At 34.8% G+C, this 22,472-nt stretch overlaps 2 protein-coding genes across 3 annotated transcripts in view; both read right to left on the bottom strand.

The window, feature by feature from the left end:
* The window catches only part of LOC124364840 (zinc finger protein ush), a 394,052-nt gene that overhangs the window by 121,606 nt on the left and 249,974 nt on the right, over window positions 1–22,472 (bottom strand). The window lies entirely within an intron of this gene.
* On the bottom strand, window positions 1,168–14,659 carry LOC124364841 (glucose dehydrogenase [FAD, quinone]-like). Its single transcript, XM_046820621.1, has 2 exons — window positions 14,570–14,659; window positions 1,168–5,827 (listed from the first exon to the last, which is right to left on the bottom strand). The coding sequence occupies exons 1-2, from the start codon at window positions 14,656–14,658 to the stop codon at window positions 3,847–3,849; spliced, it is 2,070 nt and encodes a 689-aa protein (XP_046676577.1). The 5' UTR covers window position 14,659; the 3' UTR covers window positions 1,168–3,846.

Here is a 22,472-nt window from a genome sequence, read left to right as displayed (position 1 = left end):
TGACTTATGCGTGTCGCAACGCTCTGGTATGATTCGTTTACTTTAACCTAGATTGCAGTTACATGTTAGGTTAGTTATTTACGAGAAGAAAAGATTTCTGATCTCAAAACGTAGTGTTAGTGATTTAGTGTATCACTGAACGATGGAAAATGTCCAGAAAATCCTTTCTCCTTCACAATCCTTTCATTCGTCAATAAACTTTCGGGTTAAGCACTTTTTATTTTGTTGATTAATTTCTCGGCTTAAAGCTAATTTGTTTGGGTTTTTTTGGGCACATTCGTGGTGTCATGAGTTCGTGGTCAACTTTCGTGCAACATAATTTCATGTTTCATGGTCCTCAGTATTTGTGTAGCCAAGGCGAATACTAGTCTTCCATTAACAAAAAGTATTTTTATTTTGAAAAGTATTGGTTAAGTTTACGGTGTCAGGAAGGACGTGTTCAAGATTAGGACTATGATTTCTAAATAAGGCAATGTAAGTTAAGCAGCTATATCATAAGCTATATCAGTGTGTTATAATTAATTATTATTATCAGCCCTGAAATGCTAACATTAATTTATTAGTGTATACCTACCACCCGGACTTCGGCGTAGCTTATAAATGATTTAAAGTCAAATAAATATTTTTCTTTAATTCTTCCTTAAGCTGTGAATTTGGTAAAATTACGTTTATATTCTAAGTAATAATATTTATAAATAATAAATAAAATTTCATTAATTATACTAATTATTGTTTTTACACAGCATTCCCAAGCTGAATTTGTATTTCCTCTGGCTTATTACAAAGTCATTTTTTGTTCAACGAATAATTTATTTTACTAAAAGATAAATATATATTTTCCGGTTAAGAGAAGAGTCCCAGAACAAGTAGACAGATAGTTTATCATCCAAAATATCGTGTGCTACAGGATTACGTATCATCCATTGTTAGGCTGAAAACTGATATTCTTTGAGTACAATTATTTGGTGAATGTTTTTAAGACTACATCGATTTTTCTTAATCTGCGGTACTCTGTAAACACTGATGTCCTGCCAGAGAAGATATTTAAAAGTAATTTTATTGTGTACGGTTTTGGCAAAGCTGCACTTATATTTTCATAAATCAATACTTCCATTGTTACTACTCGTACTTATATTTAAAGTAATAATAATATGAAAAGTCATCAAATCATTTTTATTACTTTGATAAAAAATTTATTTTCATCCAAATGCAGTTCCAAGTTTTTAATTTCTCACACATTGGAGTTTCTTTGATGCAAAATGTAAGTTATAAATTATAATAAACTATTAACACACTTATCTCTCAAATTCCTCACTGTAATTGCTGACTACAAAGCGAGTGTTTTGCGTTTCAGAGAATATCTGAACTTAGCGGGCAACTTAAAAATGTCCTAATGACTATATATTCTTCCAATTATAAATATAAAATAAAAACATTTTTAGCTTAGTCGCAAAGGCTACAGACGTTTCTAAAACACTGCGTTTTACTATATGTAAGCACTGGTTTTTTTCATAACCAATATGTAAGTGATAAAACATAATAAAACATCGAATGGCATTAATGTTAAGAAAAATATGTGAATTGCATAAAAAATATGTAATAAAACCTTAGTGTAATTATTAGTAAATAGTTGACATGAGTATAAAATGGAATATTAAGGATTCTCAAGGATTAAACAAGTACAGTATTAATTACATTATTAAATTAAATTAAACTTAAATTAAATTAAATTAAATTAATTATTAATCTATAATCAATAATGTAATATATTTTTCTGTTCATATCGATATTTAATTACACTTAAGTTCTAGCACTATATGTAACTATATTACTAGTTCACTTATATAAATAGGTATTGTCGTTTGAAGTTTAATAAAAATTCTGGATATAATAATAATTATATCTGAGTCGATATTAACGAAGGAAATTTTATAACAGCAGGTCACTGTACGAGTACAAATGTTCTAATTTTATTTAAAAAATGCGAGATATGTATATTTGTGATAGGGTTACAACATTAAAATCTAAAATTTTGTTTATAGTTTGTTTTACAAAGAATTACATCGTATAGTATAGCTTTACTTTATTTATGAAAATTTACTTTGATAAATTAAGGTAGGAAACAAATGTAAAATAAATGTAAAAATATAATAAGCTCTTGCTATCTAATTAACTTTTACAAGCTACTTATTTAATACTAAAATATTGTTTCCAATATGCTGGACATAATGGATGAATAGATAATCCTAATTCAGTTAGGCTAAGTATACCTTAATATTTAAATTACATTATTGATTCAAAAGTATTTTTGTCTAACACTGATTGGATTTCTTTTGATCTTCACTATCAATGTTCGCGTTTTATTTGCATGAATATATGAAGATGAGTTTAGTGCGTAATCCTATAATAGTGTAAATGCGAAAGTGCCTTTGTTTATTTGTTTTGAATCCACGCATAAACTATTTAACCACTTGTACTGAAAGTTTACACGGACATAGGTAGGATCCCTAGAATGAACATAGGCCTATACTTCTTTGTTTGAAGGTTATTTTACTTATCTCGTACATTCTTCTGGGCTGCTCCACTGGTCTGAAAACATCCCATTTTGGTCTCTAAAGTTGTGTAATGGAAGTTAAAAGGCTCAGTTACATGTATTCAACTGTTATGTTTAAACGTTGTATTATGACAGCACGACTATTTGTTTAATTATTTTAACCAATATTTTCCTATTGTTTACATTTACAGAGTGAAAGCATAAAAAAGTAACAACATTTCTTATTTCAACATCGTTGCAACATGGCAAAACCAATGTATTTGCTCTGGGTCATAAAGTAATACACGAGTCACTAAATGCAATTTTTATGACAGACAATCGTCGAGGTGACATCGCATCCATTTGTCACTGACGAGGTATACGATACTGATTAGGTATATAAATACTGATGTAATTACTAGACTGGACTAAGGAATTAGTATGATATAGCTAACATGGATTAGAACACAAGAACTTTATGATTTTACTTATGGATGGCAACTGCCACAATGTAAGTATTGCAATGTGTTAGTATTATTGATTTGGGTTTTTTTCTGTTTTCAATAACAATATAAAACATATATCCATACAATGTTAAAAAACTAAATTACTTTGAATCCAGCCTCATTACACAATTGTCTATTGTTATTGTTTCTTGAGGCAAAATAGTAAACTCTAACATTGCGTTTGAAATATAATTAATTTTAGCCAGAAATTCAAAACCAAAAATAAGAACTACTCACTCACACTTTTGCTTAGCTTCTGTTTAATCATTAATACTATAAAATGGGTACCTGATGAATGATATATGACTAATTCCACTTTAAAAATATAATAGGACCCTATCATATTACATCACAAGCGCTTTCACTTAGAAAACTAAAAACTTCGACTTGGGAGTTCCTCTACATTGATCTCATAAAATAGTTAAAAAGTTATATAGTATTACTGAAATCGTGGGAGCTATTCAAACAAATATACGGAATTTAGCGTAGAAACTGCAGGTGAAGCCACGGGTATTCGCTATTATAAAACTGTAGCAAACTTTCACAGTGACTTCTCAAAACCATTAAAGAATTGACGAGACTGTTTCCACCAGAACTATCAAAAGATCTACAATCTATCAGAAGTTCTGAACCTATCAGAAGATCCCCTACCAAAGCAATCAACAATATTTCTTAAATTTAATAATCAATTCTTTAAGTATACATTTTTATGCTGGCTGCTGTGTAAAAAGAAGAGGATTTTTGAAACTTTGGAGGATAATTATAATTTCATATGAACTAATTTGAATGTTGTGCCTTTAGTTTGGATCAGCTCTGATTTCCGAGAAGCCAAGTTTCTTTAACAAGATCTGCTCCTTTCTCGCCTATCATACTGACAGGGCCGTTTATGTTCCCGCGGGGGATTGTCGGCATTATTGATGCATCAATGACTCTGAGACGTTTAATACCCTTGACTCGCAGGCGAGGGTCCACCACAGACATCGGGGAATGTGAAGGACCCATCCTGCAAGTGCCACTCATGTGGTTCACCGTGCTCGATACATGCCTCACAGCACATTCTCTGTACCTTCTTGAAGCAAACGGGAACATTCTGCATCCTGGAATTTTGATCTCATGAAGAGTTGCACCCACACTTCTAAGGGGCTTGGTATTCATAAATGCTATAATATAGTCGTAGGCTCGTAGCAGTGTGTCAATATCTCTCTCATCTGAGAAATACCCAGCAATTAATCTAGGATATTCTTTGGGATTTCCGTTTCTAAGCAATACCTTCCCTCGACTATATGGGTATAACAGGTTGCTACGGACAAGTAACGTAAAAGCTCTTGAATTTATTTCCAAATACGGTTCAGATGTTTCCTTCCTGAAATTGAAATTATCAAATAGTGTAGTTAATCCATCAAAGCTATTTTTATTGAAATCGATGAAATTAAACTCTAGATCCGGGACATTACTTGCGACATTCAGAGTGTTGAGGTAACAGCCAAAATGTTGAATTCCCACTGAAGAATAAACGCTAGGATGACCTAATAGAAAATCGAACATGGAACCTTCTGATGGCTCGGGTTTAGAATAGTTTAGAGTGATTACAGAACTTACTGAAAAAATATGATCTTGTAGATTTTCACCAACTGGTAAGTCTTCAATGACTCGAATACCCAAATCCATCAAATGTTTTCTAGGACCAATTCCAGACAACATCAACAGCTGCGGAGTGTTTATTGCACCGGCTGACAAAATCACTTCTTTCTTTGATCTAACTGTAATGACTCTGTTATGTCTGTCAATAAATTCTATTCCATAAGCCACATTTGTGTTTTCATCAATTAATACTTGTGTTGCCAAAGAATATTTTGATACTTTAAGATTAGATCTTTGTTTTAATGGTGATAAATATGCTTTAGCTTCGCTATTACGTCTTCCGTTCTTCAAAAAGCCTTGCTTTGGAGTGCATCCTGTTTGTCCTCTACCGTTAACATCTATATTAGGAGTGATGCCCAGTTCATTCATTCCTTTTGCAAAATCATTAATCAAAGGTCTTACTTCGTAGTTTTGAAAGTCCTCTATTGTCAATAACCCTTTGGTGCTGTGATACTTATAAGAATCTGGTAATGCCAAAACTTCTTTAGATGTCATGTTTTCAAATTTCTTGAAGTAAGGAAGAACATCGGCGTAGCTCCACCCTTCACATCCCATCGCTGCCCAATTGTCGTAGTCCAGTGGATTTCCTCTGATGTAAACGAAGTAATTTATCGTGCTAGAGCCTCCCAGAACTTTGCCTCTCGGCCACCTGCACTGGTTGTGTTCCATGCCGAGACAGTGAGAGTTACTGGGCTCTGTCCTGTACTGCCAGTCGATGTCAGTCCTCTGCAGTGACGGGAACAGTGCTGGCACTTCCGATGTTTTGGTCGGGTCTCCCCCAGCCTCAATGAGCAAAACCTTCCAGCCATCCACCTCTGCCAGACGGTTTGCTACCACACAGCCGGCAGTCCCTGCACCCACCACGATAAAGTCGAACTCTTCTCCATCTCTAGGGTCGTAGTGGGCGGGGTAGTCGCAGGGGTCCGCCAGGTCACAGTCTGCTACAACGAGTGACGAGAAGAGACTTTGGATAGTCTGAGCCGCAGGGTCATCGTAATGGAATGAGCAAGATTCCCTGAACATGTACGGGTTTGGGCACGATTTACTACAATCTATCTTTCCAGACCAATCGGTTTCCATTCCCTGCGGTGGCAAGAACAATGCTGGCAACGCTGCAGTGTAACTCCTTTTTACGACGTGGCTCCTCCTGAAAAAGATCTAAATTTTTAAACAGCAAAAGTGCATAGATATTTTGTTAAGTTGCATGGAAAGGAGGAAAGCCAAATAAATTATGCATAACCATAAACACTCACAGCGATGTACGCATTTAATAATTTGTATTTGTAATAGATTTCGGCATAGATTTATACTTATTATTATTAGCATATCCACTACATAGACGTGGTGTTACCACATTATTATTCACTCTAATCAGAGAATATTCTTTGTTTTAACTATAATTTGAAGCAAGTATGCTTATATGAAAACAGTTTAAAGGTGAAAATTGTTTTAAAATTACTATAGATAGTTTACTTATTTGATATAAACTTACATAAAGTACTCCTATTATTATAGATGCGGCAAAGAAATCATACGAGTATTTATTCTTTTTAGTATAAATTGGATAATAATCTTATGATAAATTAATATAATATAAAAATGTGTAAATAAACTGATTGCACGTTTAATTAGCATTTGATTACAATACGTATACATAAATTAAAAATTTAAGAAATTAAAAACAAACTTTGTTTCTGTTACGCTGCTGACTCGTCTCATTTTTGTGAATCAACCTAATTTTTAAAACGAATTAAAAAAAAGAGGAGGCTATCACTTTTTTATGTATGCCCACATATTTTTTTCTGAAACTACTGAACCGATTTGGATGGATTTTTTTTGCGAATGAGAGATGGATTGGGGACACTGAAGTTTTTTATGGATTGGTATTAATATCTGACCGGGAAATTACTTTGGAAGTATTATAAATATAACCATATGGAGAAGCCAGACAAAGGAATTTTCGGAAATGTGGTTTTCTTACAATTACAGGTTGTCTCAGAAATGCTAGAAAACATCATTTTTCGTGTCAGGCTTTGAAATTACGTTCCTATTGAAGGCAATATTTAAAAAGTGACGAGACAGGGTTAATTGCGGAGATTGAAATTTTCGCAGTATATCAGACACATCATACTTGCTGTGGGAGGGTTCTTATTCTTCAGTAGGTATCAAACATGAAGCATGACATTGAATAACAAGAAGGAATAAGATTTAGTTTACTTCCATGGACCGTAACTTACCTTACAGATGACAAGGTTTTGCCGTTTTGTTATAAAAAAATCTATTGAATAGGAAATACAGTAGAGTGAACGTTTAATCGTGTTTAACTGAATAAAAAAGTGTAATGTCTTTATTGGCCTGAAAAAATCGTATAAAATAACTTGTTGAGATGGAAAATGCCGTGTTGTGTAAAAATCTATTGAATAGGAAATAGAGTGAACGTTTAATCGTGTTTAACTGGATAAAAAAGTGTAATATCTTTATTGGCCTGAAAAATCGTATAAAATAAGTTAGGACTTTTCACTCAGTCATATGGTAAGTTTCAACTTGTTTGGAGTTTTTTTAAACCAGTTGTTGTTTTCACAATCCGCGTTATACGGCGTTTTGTAAGTCGCGATAAATGTTCGGTGAAGTTAAAAGAAATGGTTGCTAAGTACTACTATGATGGCAATAAAATAGGCTGATTTGTATACCTAAACTACATGCATTATAACTTTTTAAATAAAATTATTTTTACTTCAAAATCCAAGGAATCAAAGAGTAAAATATAATTTTTATTTCAGGAAAAGATTTTAATCAAAATGTACTAAAATAAAAAATATTTAATGACGGTTCGAAATTTTAAGAAAAAATATGAATTATATACAATTAACTCCAAAATTATATATTATACAGACATTTCCCCCTTATTTCAGTCATTCTAAATGTAATATGTTATGTATATTTAACGTGTATTAGTACTTTACACCGTAGTAATAACTAATTCTGTATTTAAATATTGATAGGTACACTGCATTAGCTGTTATAAAGTGAATGTACAATTACGTTCACTGTTATGCTATATGTTTATGTATAATACAAGAAGTTGAATCCTCTACGAAAGTATAGACGATAAATACAGGTATTTGATCTACCCTGTTAGCAAAGTGATTTAATGGTCTAATGTTGCAATTTCAAAAACAATCTATGTACTCTGTACTTTCTCGGTACTCATGCCAGACTGGTTCTAATTTCCCTCATATTCACACTCCTAACACGTAAACTAACACCCTAGATCGTTACAAGTGAAATATTTCTTGATGACCTTGACCTTGAGTTGAAGTAAACGTATTCTCTTTTTATGGACCTTGTCATTTTCAAAGAGGATTATATAAATATAAAGATTTCCTAAGTGTTAAGCAAAGTTTAGTTGAAAAATGTTCTCTTACCTCTTTTCCATCTTTCTGCTCTTGAACGGGTTTCAAAATTAGCATGAATAACGTTATATTCAGTAGCATCTGTCAGGACATGTATGGTCGTTTAGAAAAAATCTCAACAACGTACAAGTACTCGTATTTTATCTCGTTGCTCCATACTGTGATATTAAATATTCCAAATTGAGCACTCAACCCTAGCAGATTGCTCTAAGATCCACGGTGCATGAAAGAGAGGAGAGAGAGAGTGAAAGGGGAGAGAGAGAGAGAGAGAGAGAGAGAGAGAGAGAGAGAGTGTGTGTGTTACATTACACTTTTTATCCAGTTAAATACGATTAATGTGTGTCGGTAGGTTAATTTTCAATTTATTAGATTACTCTCAAATTAATATTAAGACTTACGGTTGACTGGTAACGTGAGGGTAAAAAGTTTCTTTGTTAATGCTCTTAGGAACATAAAAGTTTCGTTTTCGGTTAAATTATGGATTAGTTTTATGCCTACAGCTAAATTGGCCAATCCAATATGTGTCGGATATGTTGTCTATACTTTTTATTTAATTCGATATATTCATTGTGGAAAATTATATTCAAACAAAAGCAAAAATTACATTTGTTAAAATATTTTGAAGAATATGTGGACTATTTTCAAGAAAAACGTAAATTTTGTTACACATATAGAGTCAAGAACATACGCAGACAGTTTTTATCGATGTTAAGTCAAAATAAGTAAGAAATGTCATATAATATATAGCTCTATCTTGCCTAGGTTACTGTCTGTTTATCTGTTTGCGTTTTTTGGAGGAAAAATTATACCTTTCAAGCAAATTAAAGGTATAAAGTACACTCGCCTTCGGCCTCGCGGGGCTACGCCCCCAGGCCCGCCAAGAAAACGCTCCGCTCTGCAATTCGGGGATAAGCGAATTACGTGACTGGTTAAGTCCTACATTAAGTAAATACAAGGATTAAAAATTTGAACCTTTTTTTTCATAGATTTTTTCCGGATTCGTAAAAAACTTTAGACTTTGAGGGCATTTTGCGGTTAAACCGTTACGAGGATGACGACAAAAAGAGACTGACCTTCTTGGTTGGAAATTTAATTTTGTCTTTTCGATTGTGCCCTCAGATCTGAACTACGCCCTATGGTTTAGCAGAAATGAGCTCGGAGAAAAGTTCTGCACGGGTCAAGCTATCTGAATTGTTTAGTATTCAACATAATAAAAACTACCTCAACAGTATTTTACAAGTCGAACAGGGGTTTAATATCACAGAGACTATCTATCAAGGCGAAGAAATTCCCTGGGTGGGTGATTAATGTTAAGGAGGTAAGACAAGAGGGGTTTTTAAATTCGTCAGGAATATTGTCTGGTCATAATGATCAAAATCCAGGGGGGGTTAACCGTTTACCACGGGATAAGTTCTCCATGGGTTATCTGGTCATACCAGGATCTTCCCAGTGGGGGGGGGGTTATAAGAGATTTGTTGAACTGTAAAATTTCGGTACATGAGGTCAGGCAGTAAATTCCCCTGGGGGGGGGTTTAATGTTACCAGGGGGTACACATCAGGGTGGTTGTAATGTAACAGGAGTTATCAGGTCATACCAGAAATCCCCGGGGGGGGGGTTAATATTACCGGTGTTAATGACACACTTGCCCTTTTTTAGAGGGTATTGTGCTGTGAACATAATAAAAATTCCTCTGTCCTATTACTATTTACGCTTAGCTAACGCTCAGCAAACGTCCCGAAGTCACTGAACCTTTTCTGTAGATCACGTGATTTCCTAAATCCCGTTTAAAATTTGTTTTGATTTACGACCAACCGTTTAGGCCGCGTATCAAGCCCCGTAATGTAAATTTTTTTAGCAAAATGTCCAATTATTTTCACTTAATCATCGCGTTTTGCTGTCAAGACTAAGGGAAATATATAGTAAAAAGTCCACTGGACCTTTTTTGTAGGTCATCTTATTTCCTAAATAAAATGTTCAGTCTTATTTTGACCTCCGACCATTGGTTTCGCCGCTACGACCCAAAAACAAAAGTTTCCGCGTAAAAGTTACAACAAAATTGACTTAATCACGTTTTTTTTTTTGCGGCCAAACCAATCGAGATCGGGGCAAAAAGATTACTGAACCTTTTTCTGTAAAGATCCGCGCAATTTGCTAATTTGATGGTCAAATCAGATAGTGAGCCTAATCGTACCAACGGTTCGGCCGCTATCGGGCTTGAAACATTATTTTTATCGAAAAAATCTCTGAGAATTTCAAATGTTCGAGCGTTTTTGTCCGCTTAAACCATGGAAGATAGAGTTAAAAAGTCATTAGACCTTTTTGTAGTTCAATTCATACCTGACCATGAATTTTCCCGTCATCCGAGCTGGCTCCAACGGTTTCGCTCGCTATCCGGGCCTTACAAAAAAATGCCTGGCAGGGTGGAAAGAATGCGCGATTTTTGGGAATTTTTTTGAGGGTTAGAAAATGAAAAATTCTCTACTTTTCGGGATAAATATTCCTCGTCCCTATCTACTATTGACGCTTAGCTAACGCTCAGCGCCAACTCCCGAAGTCACTGAACCTTTTTCTGTAGATCACGTGATTTTCCTAAATCCCGTTTAAATTTGTTTTGAGTTACGACCAACGTTTTAGGCCGCTATCAAGCCGCGGAATGTAAAATTTTAGGCGAAAATGTCCAAATATTTTCACTTAATCGCGTTTGCGGTCCAAACTAAGGGAAATATATTAAAAAGTCACTGTCTATACTCACACAAATCATTTTGTAGTTGTCATCTTAATTTCCTAAATAAAAACGAAGTGCATCTATATTTTTGACCTACCCGACCAATGTTTCGCAGCTATCGAACCCCCAAAAAAACAAAAGTTTTCAGCGTAAAAGTTACAACAAAATTGTACATAATTCCGTTTTTTCGGCTTTTTCGGCCAAACCAATCGGAGATAGGGCAAAAGATTTACTGGACCTTATTCTGTAATCGCCGCAAATTTGCTAATTTGATGTCAATCAATTTGAGCTACGACCAACGGTTCGGGCCGCTATCCGGGCTTGAAACATTATTTTTATCGAAAAAATCTCTGAATTTCAAAATGTTCGAGCGTTTTGTCGCTTAAAACCATGGAAGATAGAGTAAAAAGATCTTTAGACCTTTTTTGTAGTCTCACTTCATTCCTGACCATGAATTTTCCGTCCAATCCGATCTGGCTCCAACGGTTCGCCCGCGATCGGCTTACAAAAAAAAATCCCTGCAGGGGTGAAGAAATGCGCGATTTTTGGTGAATTTTTTTGAGGGTTGAAAATGAAAAAATTCCATCTCACTTTTTCGGGATAAATATTCCTCTGTCCCTATCACCTATTGAACGCTTAGCCTAACGCTCAGCCCAACTCCCGAAGTCCACTGAACCTTTTCTGTAGATCACCAGTGATTCCTATATCCGTTTAAATTTGTTTTGAGTTAAGACCAACCGATTAGGGCCGCTATCAAGCCCCGGAAAGTAAATTATAGGCGAAAAATTCCAATATTTTTCACTTAATCGCGTTTTGCGTCGAAAAACTAAGGGAAATATAGAAAAAAGTCACTGACCTTTTTTGGTAGTCATCTTATTTCCTAAATAAAACCGTTTAGTCCTTATTTGACCCTCTCGACCAATGGTTTTTCGCCCAATCGACCCAAAAACAAAAGTTTCGCGTAAAAGTTAAAACAAATTGTACATAATCACGTTTTTTCGGCCAAAACCAATCGAGATAGGCAAAAGATTACTGGACCTTTTCTGTAGATCGCGCATTAGCTAATTTGATGGTCATCATATTTGAGCTACGACCAAGGTTCGGCCGCTAATCGGGCTTGAAACATTATTTTTATCGAAAAAATCTCTGAATTTCAATGTTCGAGCGTTTTGTCGCATAACCCATGGAAGTAGAGTAAAAAGTCATTCGACCTTTTTTGTATGTTCACCTTCATTCCTGACCATGATTTTTCCGTCAGAACCTGAGCTGCTCCAACGGTTGCGCCCCTATCGGCTTACAAAAAATCCTGCAGGGTGATGAAATCCGCGATTTTGGGAATTTTTTTGAGGGGTTAAAATGAAAAATTCTCCACTTTTCGTGGATTTAAAAGTTCTGCTGTCCCTATTCTACTATTGACGCTTAGCTAACGTCTCAGCCCAACTTCCCGAAATCCACTGAACCTTTTCTGTAGATCAGTGATTTTCTAAATCCCGTTTAAATTTGTTTTGAGTTACGACCAACCGTTTAGCCGCAATCAAGCCCGGAATTGTAAATTTTTAGGCGAAAATGTCCAATATTTTCACTTAATCGCGTTTTGCGGTCAAACTAAGGGAAATATAGTAAAAAGTCCACTGACCTTTTTTTTGTAGGTCATCTTATTTCCCTAAATAAAAACGTTTATCTTATTTTGAACCTCCGACCAAGGTTTTCGCCGCTATCGACCCCAAAAACATAAGTTTCCGCGTAAAAGTTACAACAAAATTGTACATAATCACGTTTTTCGCCAAACCAATCGAGAATAGGGCAAAAGATTACGGACCTTTTTCTTGTTAGATACGCGCCAATTTGCTAATTTGATGGTCAATCAATTTGACTACGACCAAGACCGGTTCGGCCCGCTATCTGGGCTTTGAAACATTATTTTATCGAAAAAAATTCTCTGAATTTCAAATGTTCGACGCTTTTTGGTCGCATAACCCATGGAAGATAGAGCAAAAAGTCATTAGACCTTTTTTGTAGTTCACTTCTATTCCCTGACCATAGAATTTTCCGTCAGATCCGAGCTAGCTCCAAACGGTTCCCGCCCGCTATCGGGCTTACAAAAAATGCCCTGCAAGGGTTGAAGAATGCGCGATTTTTTGGGAATTTTTTGAGGGTGTTGAAAATGAAAAAATTCTCACTTTTCCGTGATTTTCTGGTGTTACACGTGGAAAGCTATCTTGTGTACCAAATTTCAAGTCTCTAACTCATCTGGGAAGTAGTTAAATTAGTATACGTGAGGTGAGTGAGTGAGTCAGTCATCAGTCCAGTTACACATCGGTTGTATATATATTAGAAATCGTTGCAAAATGTTTAGAATAATTAACCAGATTTTGGACAAAGTTTCAGAAAAATTCAAAATAGTGGTCATACACAATTTACAATGTTTTCTGTAATAACTCAAAAAACGGAAGTTGTGAAAAACTTTACTGTTATAGTGAAATATTGGTCTTTCATGTAAACATTTTTATACCAAATTATTTCGCTACGACAAATAATAACGGAATAGTAAAGGTTTTACTGACCGCCATCATTCATTTAATACAACCAACCCTAGCCGAGTTATTAATAAACAGCATTAATGATCAGCTAATTATGTAACTAACAGACGAAATTAATTGTTCATTTTCGGCGATTCGCTCGCTGTAAAATTTTTAAATTGCAATTGATGTTGTTTTGCCAAATTAATCTTTCAATTTTATGTTATTTCATTTGCTTATGTGTTTTGACCAAATACAATTTATGAAATCAAATTAGTTAATTTACATAATTAATTTTATACATATTTTTCTCACCGTTAGTTTTAAACTTCTACTAACATGCACTGTAGTTAAACAACAATGATCTAGTAAAATTTCGGACATTTGCCAACGTATGCTACAAATTGTACATATTTTACATTTTTAATGAGTCATTTTGTAACACGTAATGATGGAAAAAGTCCGAAATCACATCATCCTTTCAAACGTTCCATCGTCAATAACAAACTTTAAACAAAGAAAAGTTAGTTAGTTAACTAGATTAGTGTTTTAAATAGAGGATAACACTTAGTAAAACCTTTAGTATTCCGTTATTGTTTGACAAAGCGAAATTAATTCACATGAAAGTTAGGCGTATTTCTCTATTAAAATAAATGTTTCATAAAATCTCCAGTTATGAGCTTTAAAATTGTATATGACAGCCATTTTGAAACCTAATATGATATTTTTCTGAATCTTGAATTAATTAGGTCTGAATTTTGTAAAGTTTGAACTTTACACCTTAAATCAGATTAAAAATATAATTTCCCCTAAAAAAACAAACGGACAAATACGTTAAACTAAGCAAGATAGGGCTGTAACTTATACGATATTTTTTACTTATTTTGACCTGACAAATCAAATGATGAAGTTTGATAGGGTAATTTGTGGGCACACCCTGTATAAGGGAAGAGGGCTCAGGGGACTCAATCCCATTCCGAAAGTTTTGAAAGGAAATGTAAAAATTGCATGTACTTCTCCAGTTAATACTCAAGTTTCTTACTTTGAGAACAAGAAATTCCCATAAGCATAACATGAAGTTTCTTCCTATAAGTTGTTATAGCCTAATAACACTACTGATGATTACAAGAAAACTGTAATATATCAAACAAGATATCGTTAAAGGTTACATTTATTAAAAAGATAATGGTTTGATTTTGTCGACGACTTATTAAAAAGCTCATCTACTAACCTGCATTCCGACAATTTCATAATACCTAGAAGGAAAAAGACAACGTAGGCTCTGCATTTCATATCTGGAGACGCAGTCGCTGTGTACATAATGCGGAGTTGGCTGCAATGATCAATGATAAAGTGAAACGCTTCCATATATTTACATACACTCGTTTATAAAATATAAAACATCCTCCTCTCTCACACATATTGCTGAAACATTTTCTAATTACTTTCCTCACTTTTCACTTCAATAAGTTCGTATCACTATGAGTGTCTACGATTATACGTGCAGTCGTGGTGAGAATAGAAAACTATTTCGGAGCCGACTTAATAGAGGTTTAGGGTATATGTAATACCCCAAAAAAGAGCCTAAGGAAAAGTCCACCGGACTGCTGTTGACCTTTCGGACCTAATAAATTTGTTATATAGTGTGTAGACGTACTAATATATCTACGTTTGAATTTCTAGCGTACCTCTGCCAATAACTAAAGGAAGCAATATTTGTTTTTAAGTTAGGTTTCACATGGTAAGCACACATGTTGCACATTGCGATACGTAATTCAATTCATCAGGATCAAAACAAGTTTAAAGTTACCGAAACATTAAATATCAATATTTTGTATTAAAATATTTACCAAAGTATGTTTTAAACATATGTTTTTTAAAATTAAATGATCACTGAGTACTATCTACTATAATGGAATTCGGGTGAGAATAAGCATTTACAATACAGGCTAATGCCATAACAATATGTGGCAGGCAGCTTTTTATTTTGAAAACACAATAATTATATTAATAAATCTTAATTTTACTGCATATAACCCAGTACTGCACATTAATTTGTTTAGCACAAAATTGAAATTGCAAGTACTTCAATATAATAGTTCACTGGATCATTATGGTTTTATTAAAGTTATGAATGGGGAAGTAAGTTTAAAAAAAAATGGTACTTTCTCCAATTTGGGAACTCCCGGTATCCTCCGAGCTGTCAGTGTTTCCGAACTCTGTGTTCCTGCTCCTGTCAACTCTCGGCCTACAGCAACACCTGGCCTCTGACAAATCTCAGTCTCTGGAATGTCCAAGCCTCTACTAGTCTTCAATCTCTAGTAACTTACGGTCACTGACAGCTCTAGATCTCTCTCGGGTTCCGGGATCTACCTTCAGGTTTCTGGCAGGTTAAAGATTACGGTAGCTTCTGGACTCTGGAACGTCCTAACCTCTAGCAACTTCCGGTGTTTGGCAGCTCTAGACCTCTCACAGGTCACGTCATCTACCCCCAATTATATAATCAACAATTAATAAGTAATTAGTTTCTAATAAATACATTAAAGATCGACAAGTAACGTGTAATAGTATGATGCAAAATTATAACAATGCATATATAACAGCAGCTATAATGGGAATACACATAGATTATCTAGCCTATGACAGTGATAAAAACAGAATAATAATTTTTATAACAATAAAAGCTATTAAATAAATATAATATAATAAATCATAATGTTCCTTCTGAAATCAGACGCAAGAAGGTTCTATGAGTGTATGGAAAAATTATATCTAGTGAAATGAAAGAAAGTTTATTTTCCGTTATAATTACAATACTATTACAATTAGTATTAATATATAAATTGATAATTAATATATGTACAATAAATTACTAAAAGTATTATACATAGCCGTTAGCGTTTGGAAATTAGCCTACATGGGCAAGCAGCCTGTGCGTAGGCTAGAGTCGTATTATTAATAGTATTATTACTAGTATGTATATACAAAACTTATATCCCAGGAATGTAGCACTGATATATCTCTACCCAAAGCTACTGCAGTCTCTATTAAATACAATGTTCATCGCCATCAGTGCATTCCAGTACCTGTCAATAAGGTCTGTGAGATATATAAAATGAGTTAGTATTTGAATATGACTTAATTAATGGTATGACAGAGATCCCCACTCTATTAGAGTGCCTGGTATTATAAGAATGTGACGTTAAAGAGAAAATGGTTAGAAAAATGTTTATATATGTTTATTAATATACTTTTTATATACAACTGGCGTAAGGAAAGAATTGATGTTTCATGAAAAAGATTGTAAGTTGGATATCTCTTACTTTTCCTAAACCCTGCTTTTAAAATACTTTTTTGAATAACAAAAAGAGGTTCAAGGACCGATTTTCGAGCTCCTCCCCATGCAATGTTTCCAAATGATAATAGAGACTGTACGTAAGCAAAATACGCAGTTTTAATTTCTTTGTACCTTAAAATGTCACTTAATCTCCTGAATGCATAAATGTATTTTCTGACTTCGTTTTGCAAATAAGCTACCTGTTCCGTCCACTTTAAACGATGATCGAAAACCACACCTAAATACTTATAGGACACTACACTCTCTATACTCTTACAATCACATATTAAATTTGTGTACGTTCCACAATGAATTTTCAATTCATTGAATGGGCATTCTGAGTTAATTTTGTTTTTTTAAAATGTTTAATGACAGAATATTGTGATCCAACCACAGTTTTATATTCATCAAATCGTTCAATGCCTTGGCCTGTGCTTCTAGCCAAACTTCTTCCTGAAATAAATATTAAACTGTCATCTGCGAACAGAAAAAGTTTTGCCTTGTAACTGAATTTTTGCAATATTGTGTATACATATTAGAAACAAAATTGGGCCTAATGTGCTGCCTTGTATTACCCCGTAGTCTACATTTTGTGGATCGCTAGTTTTTTCCGCATATAGACACAACCTGCTTCCTGTCATTCAAGTAGATAGTGAACCATGCTAGAGCAGTACCGCGGATTCCTATCATTTCCATTTTTTTTTAGCAAGATGTGCGATCAACTGAGTCAAACGCTTTTTTTTAAATCTAAAAAATATGAGTAAACACCTATTATTTTTTTGAGGTATTGTCGTTCAATTCCTTATTTACGTCAAACAATACATAATTAATATTCTTGTTCTTGTCTGAATGCATATTGGCACACACTCAATATATTGTTGTTTTGTAAATATGAGACGAGCTGATTCTTCACTATACGTTCTAAAACTTTGGAAAAATACGCTTAACAATGAAATAGGGCGGTAGTTGCTTTTGTCGGTTAAAACAATTTGATTTATAAAGGGGGAAAATTTTTGCCAATTTGAATTTATGGGGAAATACGCCAGTTTGATATGCTTAAATTAAATTATGTGTGTTAAAGGCTGCAAAATAATATCCATATTAGACTTTATCAGGTCCGCCGAAACCCCATCCCATCCAGGTGCGGATCCTCCTCTTAGTCCAGTGATTTGCCCGTGCAACCTCTTGTTCAGTCACAGGGTGTATTGTGAAGTCCGTGTTCAATCTAAAGTCAGAGTCTCTCACCACTGGGTTCCCACTTACAATGATATCGTCTGCTAACTTTGTACCAACAGATGAAAAAAAGTATTGAAATCATTACTAACTTGTTTTAATATTTCTTTGTTATTTGTAGTCGTTCCAGGAAGAAAATATTTTATTGGAAAACGCGTCTCTAATTTTAACCCTCCCGGCCAATTAATTCACTATTTCCCAAAACAATTTTGCATCTCTTTCTTATTCATTCAGTTTATTTCTGAAATACTGTCGCTTTGCGTGTTTCAAAGTGTTGCTCAAATGCTGCCTAATGTTTTTTTTAAATTGGTTACGTAATTCACAATTAAAAGGTTGCTTTTTTAAGAATTTTGGTCATTTTATCTCTTTCCCGTATAGTGCTTATTAAGTCGGTTGAAATCCATGGCTTGAGTTTTTTCTTACGTGTAACAGGATTTCTAATTTGGTTTTTTTTGAACTTGATAACGCACCTGAAACAATATGAGCAAAACTACTTGCACACTCATCTGTATCACAGCAGTTCAGTACAGGTTCCCAGTGAGTATTAGTAAGATTGTCGGTGAACAGTGCTCGGTCTATGTACGTGATGGGCGGTGAGGGGGTGTCTTGGGCAGCACTGCCGAGCGCAAATACTAAGTGCGGTGCTGTAGTGGTCTGTGACAGTGGTCTGTAGCACTGCTGTCCGCACACTCCGCCAGTCGTCGTATCTTCACAAAGATATTGTCCAAGCAGGTCGTGCTGTGATCTGTCACCCGAGTAGCTCTGTCCACACATTGTAAAAAGTCCGTGGCCAGTGAGGCAGTTCTAGTATTTATCTAAAATGTCGTTATTTGTAAAAAGGTCTATGTTGATGTCTCCCAGCATAATGCATTTTTTGTTGTGTTCTAAGTTCATATAATAGTTGTCGACAGCTTCAATAAAACTGTTTACATCACTATCAAAGTTTCTATATATTGCTAAAAGTTAAAGTGCTTATTATAGTAAGTAAAGTCAAGTGAAATTCCGTATACGTTCTCCTAATGTTATTTGTGATGCTGTCACTTGATAAGCGTTTGTTTTACATATAAAAATTACACCGTCGTTCTGGTTTCGTCTTTTGTCCGTCAGTACAAGGTTAAACCATCTATATTCACCCCCTCCTCTCCTTCCCCCAGCTAACATTCTGTAAAAACTATAATAATCTAACTTGTCTACTAATAAACTTAAATACACTGATAAATCGGCAAACATTTTTTTGAAAAGCTTCTAATATTTGAATGGAACACATTTTATATGGGTAAGTGTTACTATCCTTGGGGAAAGAATAAAAATCTTTATATTTATCTATACAATCTATTTCAGTGCATATAACTGGAAGAATGCCATCATCATTATCGTCAATCATGCCTTTCCAATTGTTTATTGACAGGCTGCCTGCCGCCCAACCACTTTTTATTAAGAATACATTTTTAACACTAATAATTTATAAAAGTTAATTATATCTATAATATTCATAAATAGTAAATAAATAAATAAATACTGGCTATGCAGTGCTTTAAATCATGCGAGCATTTGTATAATTAAAAGTCGACTACGATTGAAAATGATTTTACTGTTTCTAACATTATATAACTAATAAACGGTCTAAATATAACTGAATTTAAGTTGATATTTTTGTTGCCTTAAAAGATAAACAATTTTAAAATAATTAAACATTTAACAAAACTAAATAACGATAACGTATCATTCTTATAATATTTTTATCTACTGGCTTGGACAGTTTATACAGTAATACAAAAACAACCATTTCAATGATGTTATCATGACCATATTTACATATTTGGTATGCGATACTTCCACTTTACTTATAACTAATGAAGAGAAACCAATTTAACATAAATTCCACTACTCCCCTTAAAAGTATTAAAATTTAAACCTCAACATAAAAACTACCAATTTAATGTAATATTAATACATACTCATCATGTACACATACATACTTATTTTAGCGAGAGAGAGAAAGAGAGAACTGATTTTACTCCCGGTCGCAGGAAAAATAATTAGATGCTATTATAATTTATTGATTAATTTATATTTTAAATATACTTCTTATATACTTGTATTTATAACATTGTATTTTAGCATATTTATGAAATGATAACAAGATATGAATATTAAATATAATATAACTTAAAGTCGATTCCTTATTTGGAAATTTTTTTTAAACTTTGATTTACAGTATATTTATGAAATGAAAAACAAGAAATGAATGTGATATAATATAAACTTAACGTTGATTCCTTCTTCTTTGAAATTATTTTAAGCTTTGATAGGTAAATGTATGCATGAAACTATTACTACTATAATTGAAAAATAAAAATAACTAAAAAAATAACTTTATCTGGTGTAGCATATCCTGCTTACAACTAAATTTACAATGAACTGAAATTACTTACTAAATAAAAGGTTTTTTGCCGAAAAGGGTCTCACTTTCACTATTTCGGAGGCGTATTTTCCCGTGACTGGGGCTGACGGTCTTGTAGATGGTCCAGTTCTCGGAGGCTGTGAAAGATCCGTTATGGCCCACGAGGTAGTGTTTGTTTTTCGGACAAACACCTTTACCATCCTTGCACCAAAGCGTAGGTCAGCGTACCAGCTCTTACCTCGGCTTTTCCCGCGCTGCAGCAGGGCCCTGTTGTGCTGAGTCAGATGTTCATTAATATAAACTGGTCCCGGATTGAAACGAGGCGTGTAGGTTCCGTCGTCCTGAATATTCCTCTTCTTTTTCGCCGCATCCAACCATTCAGGCCCTCACGGATCTCAGGGCGAACCGGACTATGATGGATGGGTGGAAACGTCGATCTCGGGGCACTGGAAAGCGGTGGGCAGTAGATATGTCCCGCTTGTCATATGGTACTCCAATGACTCTCGCACTGACTCCAGGACCGCGTAGACGTTTTCTCCTCTTGACTGCGGGACGCCACGAACCTCAATGTTGTCCATCCCTCGAGTATTGCTCGAGATCAGCGACGCTCCACTCAGCATTCTGCAGCCTGGTGTGCATGCAGCATTATCCTTCCTCAAGCCGTCACACTCCTCTCTCAGCTTGACGTTCTCATCTTCCACCGCAAGCCAGTCTCGTCATTACTAATGCGAGAGAGTCCTGAACCTTTGTCATACTTTGTTCAAAGACTACTGAAGCTCGTCTTGAACAGCTTGTTGTCTTCTGCTATCTGTTTTCTGAATGGTCTTTAGTATGTTCATCACGGACGCTTCCTCTGAGTCAGACTTACTTCCCACAGAAGATGAGTCCTTTTTACACTCCACACACTGCCACACCCACCACTAGATATTAAAGCTTTAAGCTTAGCGACAGTTCGAATTCGGCAGCATCCAGGATGGTACTCAGCACTACAATCAGCACACCTAACCACCTCAGACGGATTGGATAGTTCTTCTTTGCACCTAAGAGCACACCATTTTCATAAGGGAAAATTGAAAAGAAAAACCCAATATTAATAGACTGGTATATATCTATATTATAGAAACGAGTAGGGTCGCGACAGTACAGGTCGGAACGGGCAGGCAGGCAAAACACGCACACTACGCTATCCGCTCTGAGCGCTTATCTGTATGACCTTCCAGCTCGGCTGACTGATAACGACTGGATAACGACTGATAACGATAGTCCATTTTTTAAACATAATGAAAACCTTTCCTGTTGAGGAAAAGACTCAGGTCTCGAAAATTATCTATTAAATCAGCATATTAGCTACAACAGACTTTTAGTCCAGAGCCAGATCAGTATCCGAGTGGGATATATTTGAGGGGAAAAAACTTTGTCTAAACCTACTTTACCATTAGATGGAGTGGATCTACCTCGTACAAGACTGGACTTTGCTGAACCGTTTCCACACAGTGATGAGGGTTGATATAATTCTTGGAAATTCAAGCGAAGACTGTCTGAAGTCGAGGTTAGGAGGCCAGTTATTGTGGTTCAGAGTCCCAGACAATATGATCGTATATCAACCATACTTTGATATAGGTCAAAATCAAGTGTCGTAAGCTTAGCCTTCAAAAAAATTCAACAAAATGAACATGCAGAGGAAAGCTCTGTCTTTTTGGATGATGTTTTTCTGGAGGAAAATAACTCCACAAAGTTTCTAGGGGTGTTTCTTGATAGAGGATTAACCTGAAACGCTCATGTTGACAACAAATGTGCGAGAGTCTCCTCATAAATATATGCTAAATTCTAGTTGGTCAAAAATTTAAAAAAATTCCTTCTATGGCCTCATAGATTCACATTTTGCATATAGAGTGATATTAAGGAGAAGTGGTACTTAAAGCGATATAAACCGTATCTTCAACTAAAAAACACAATAAGGATTATTGCCAAGTTAAATTACAGTGAGTTGTTCAGGGAAACTTTCGGGGAGATGAGTTTACTGACTTTGCCCCTTCCTTGTATACATATATATGACGTGATCATGTGCTGCAGATAAAGTTTTGCTATGATAAGTGGCGGCGACGTTCACCAATATGGTACGAGAAACAGGGACAAGTTTAGAATTCAGATTGATGAAGA

This window comes from Homalodisca vitripennis, chromosome 6 (assembly GCF_021130785.1).
Source record: "Homalodisca vitripennis isolate AUS2020 chromosome 6, UT_GWSS_2.1, whole genome shotgun sequence".
NCBI lineage: Eukaryota > Metazoa > Arthropoda > Insecta > Hemiptera > Cicadellidae > Homalodisca > Homalodisca vitripennis.
This window is presented reverse-complemented; position numbering and strand designations above follow the sequence as displayed.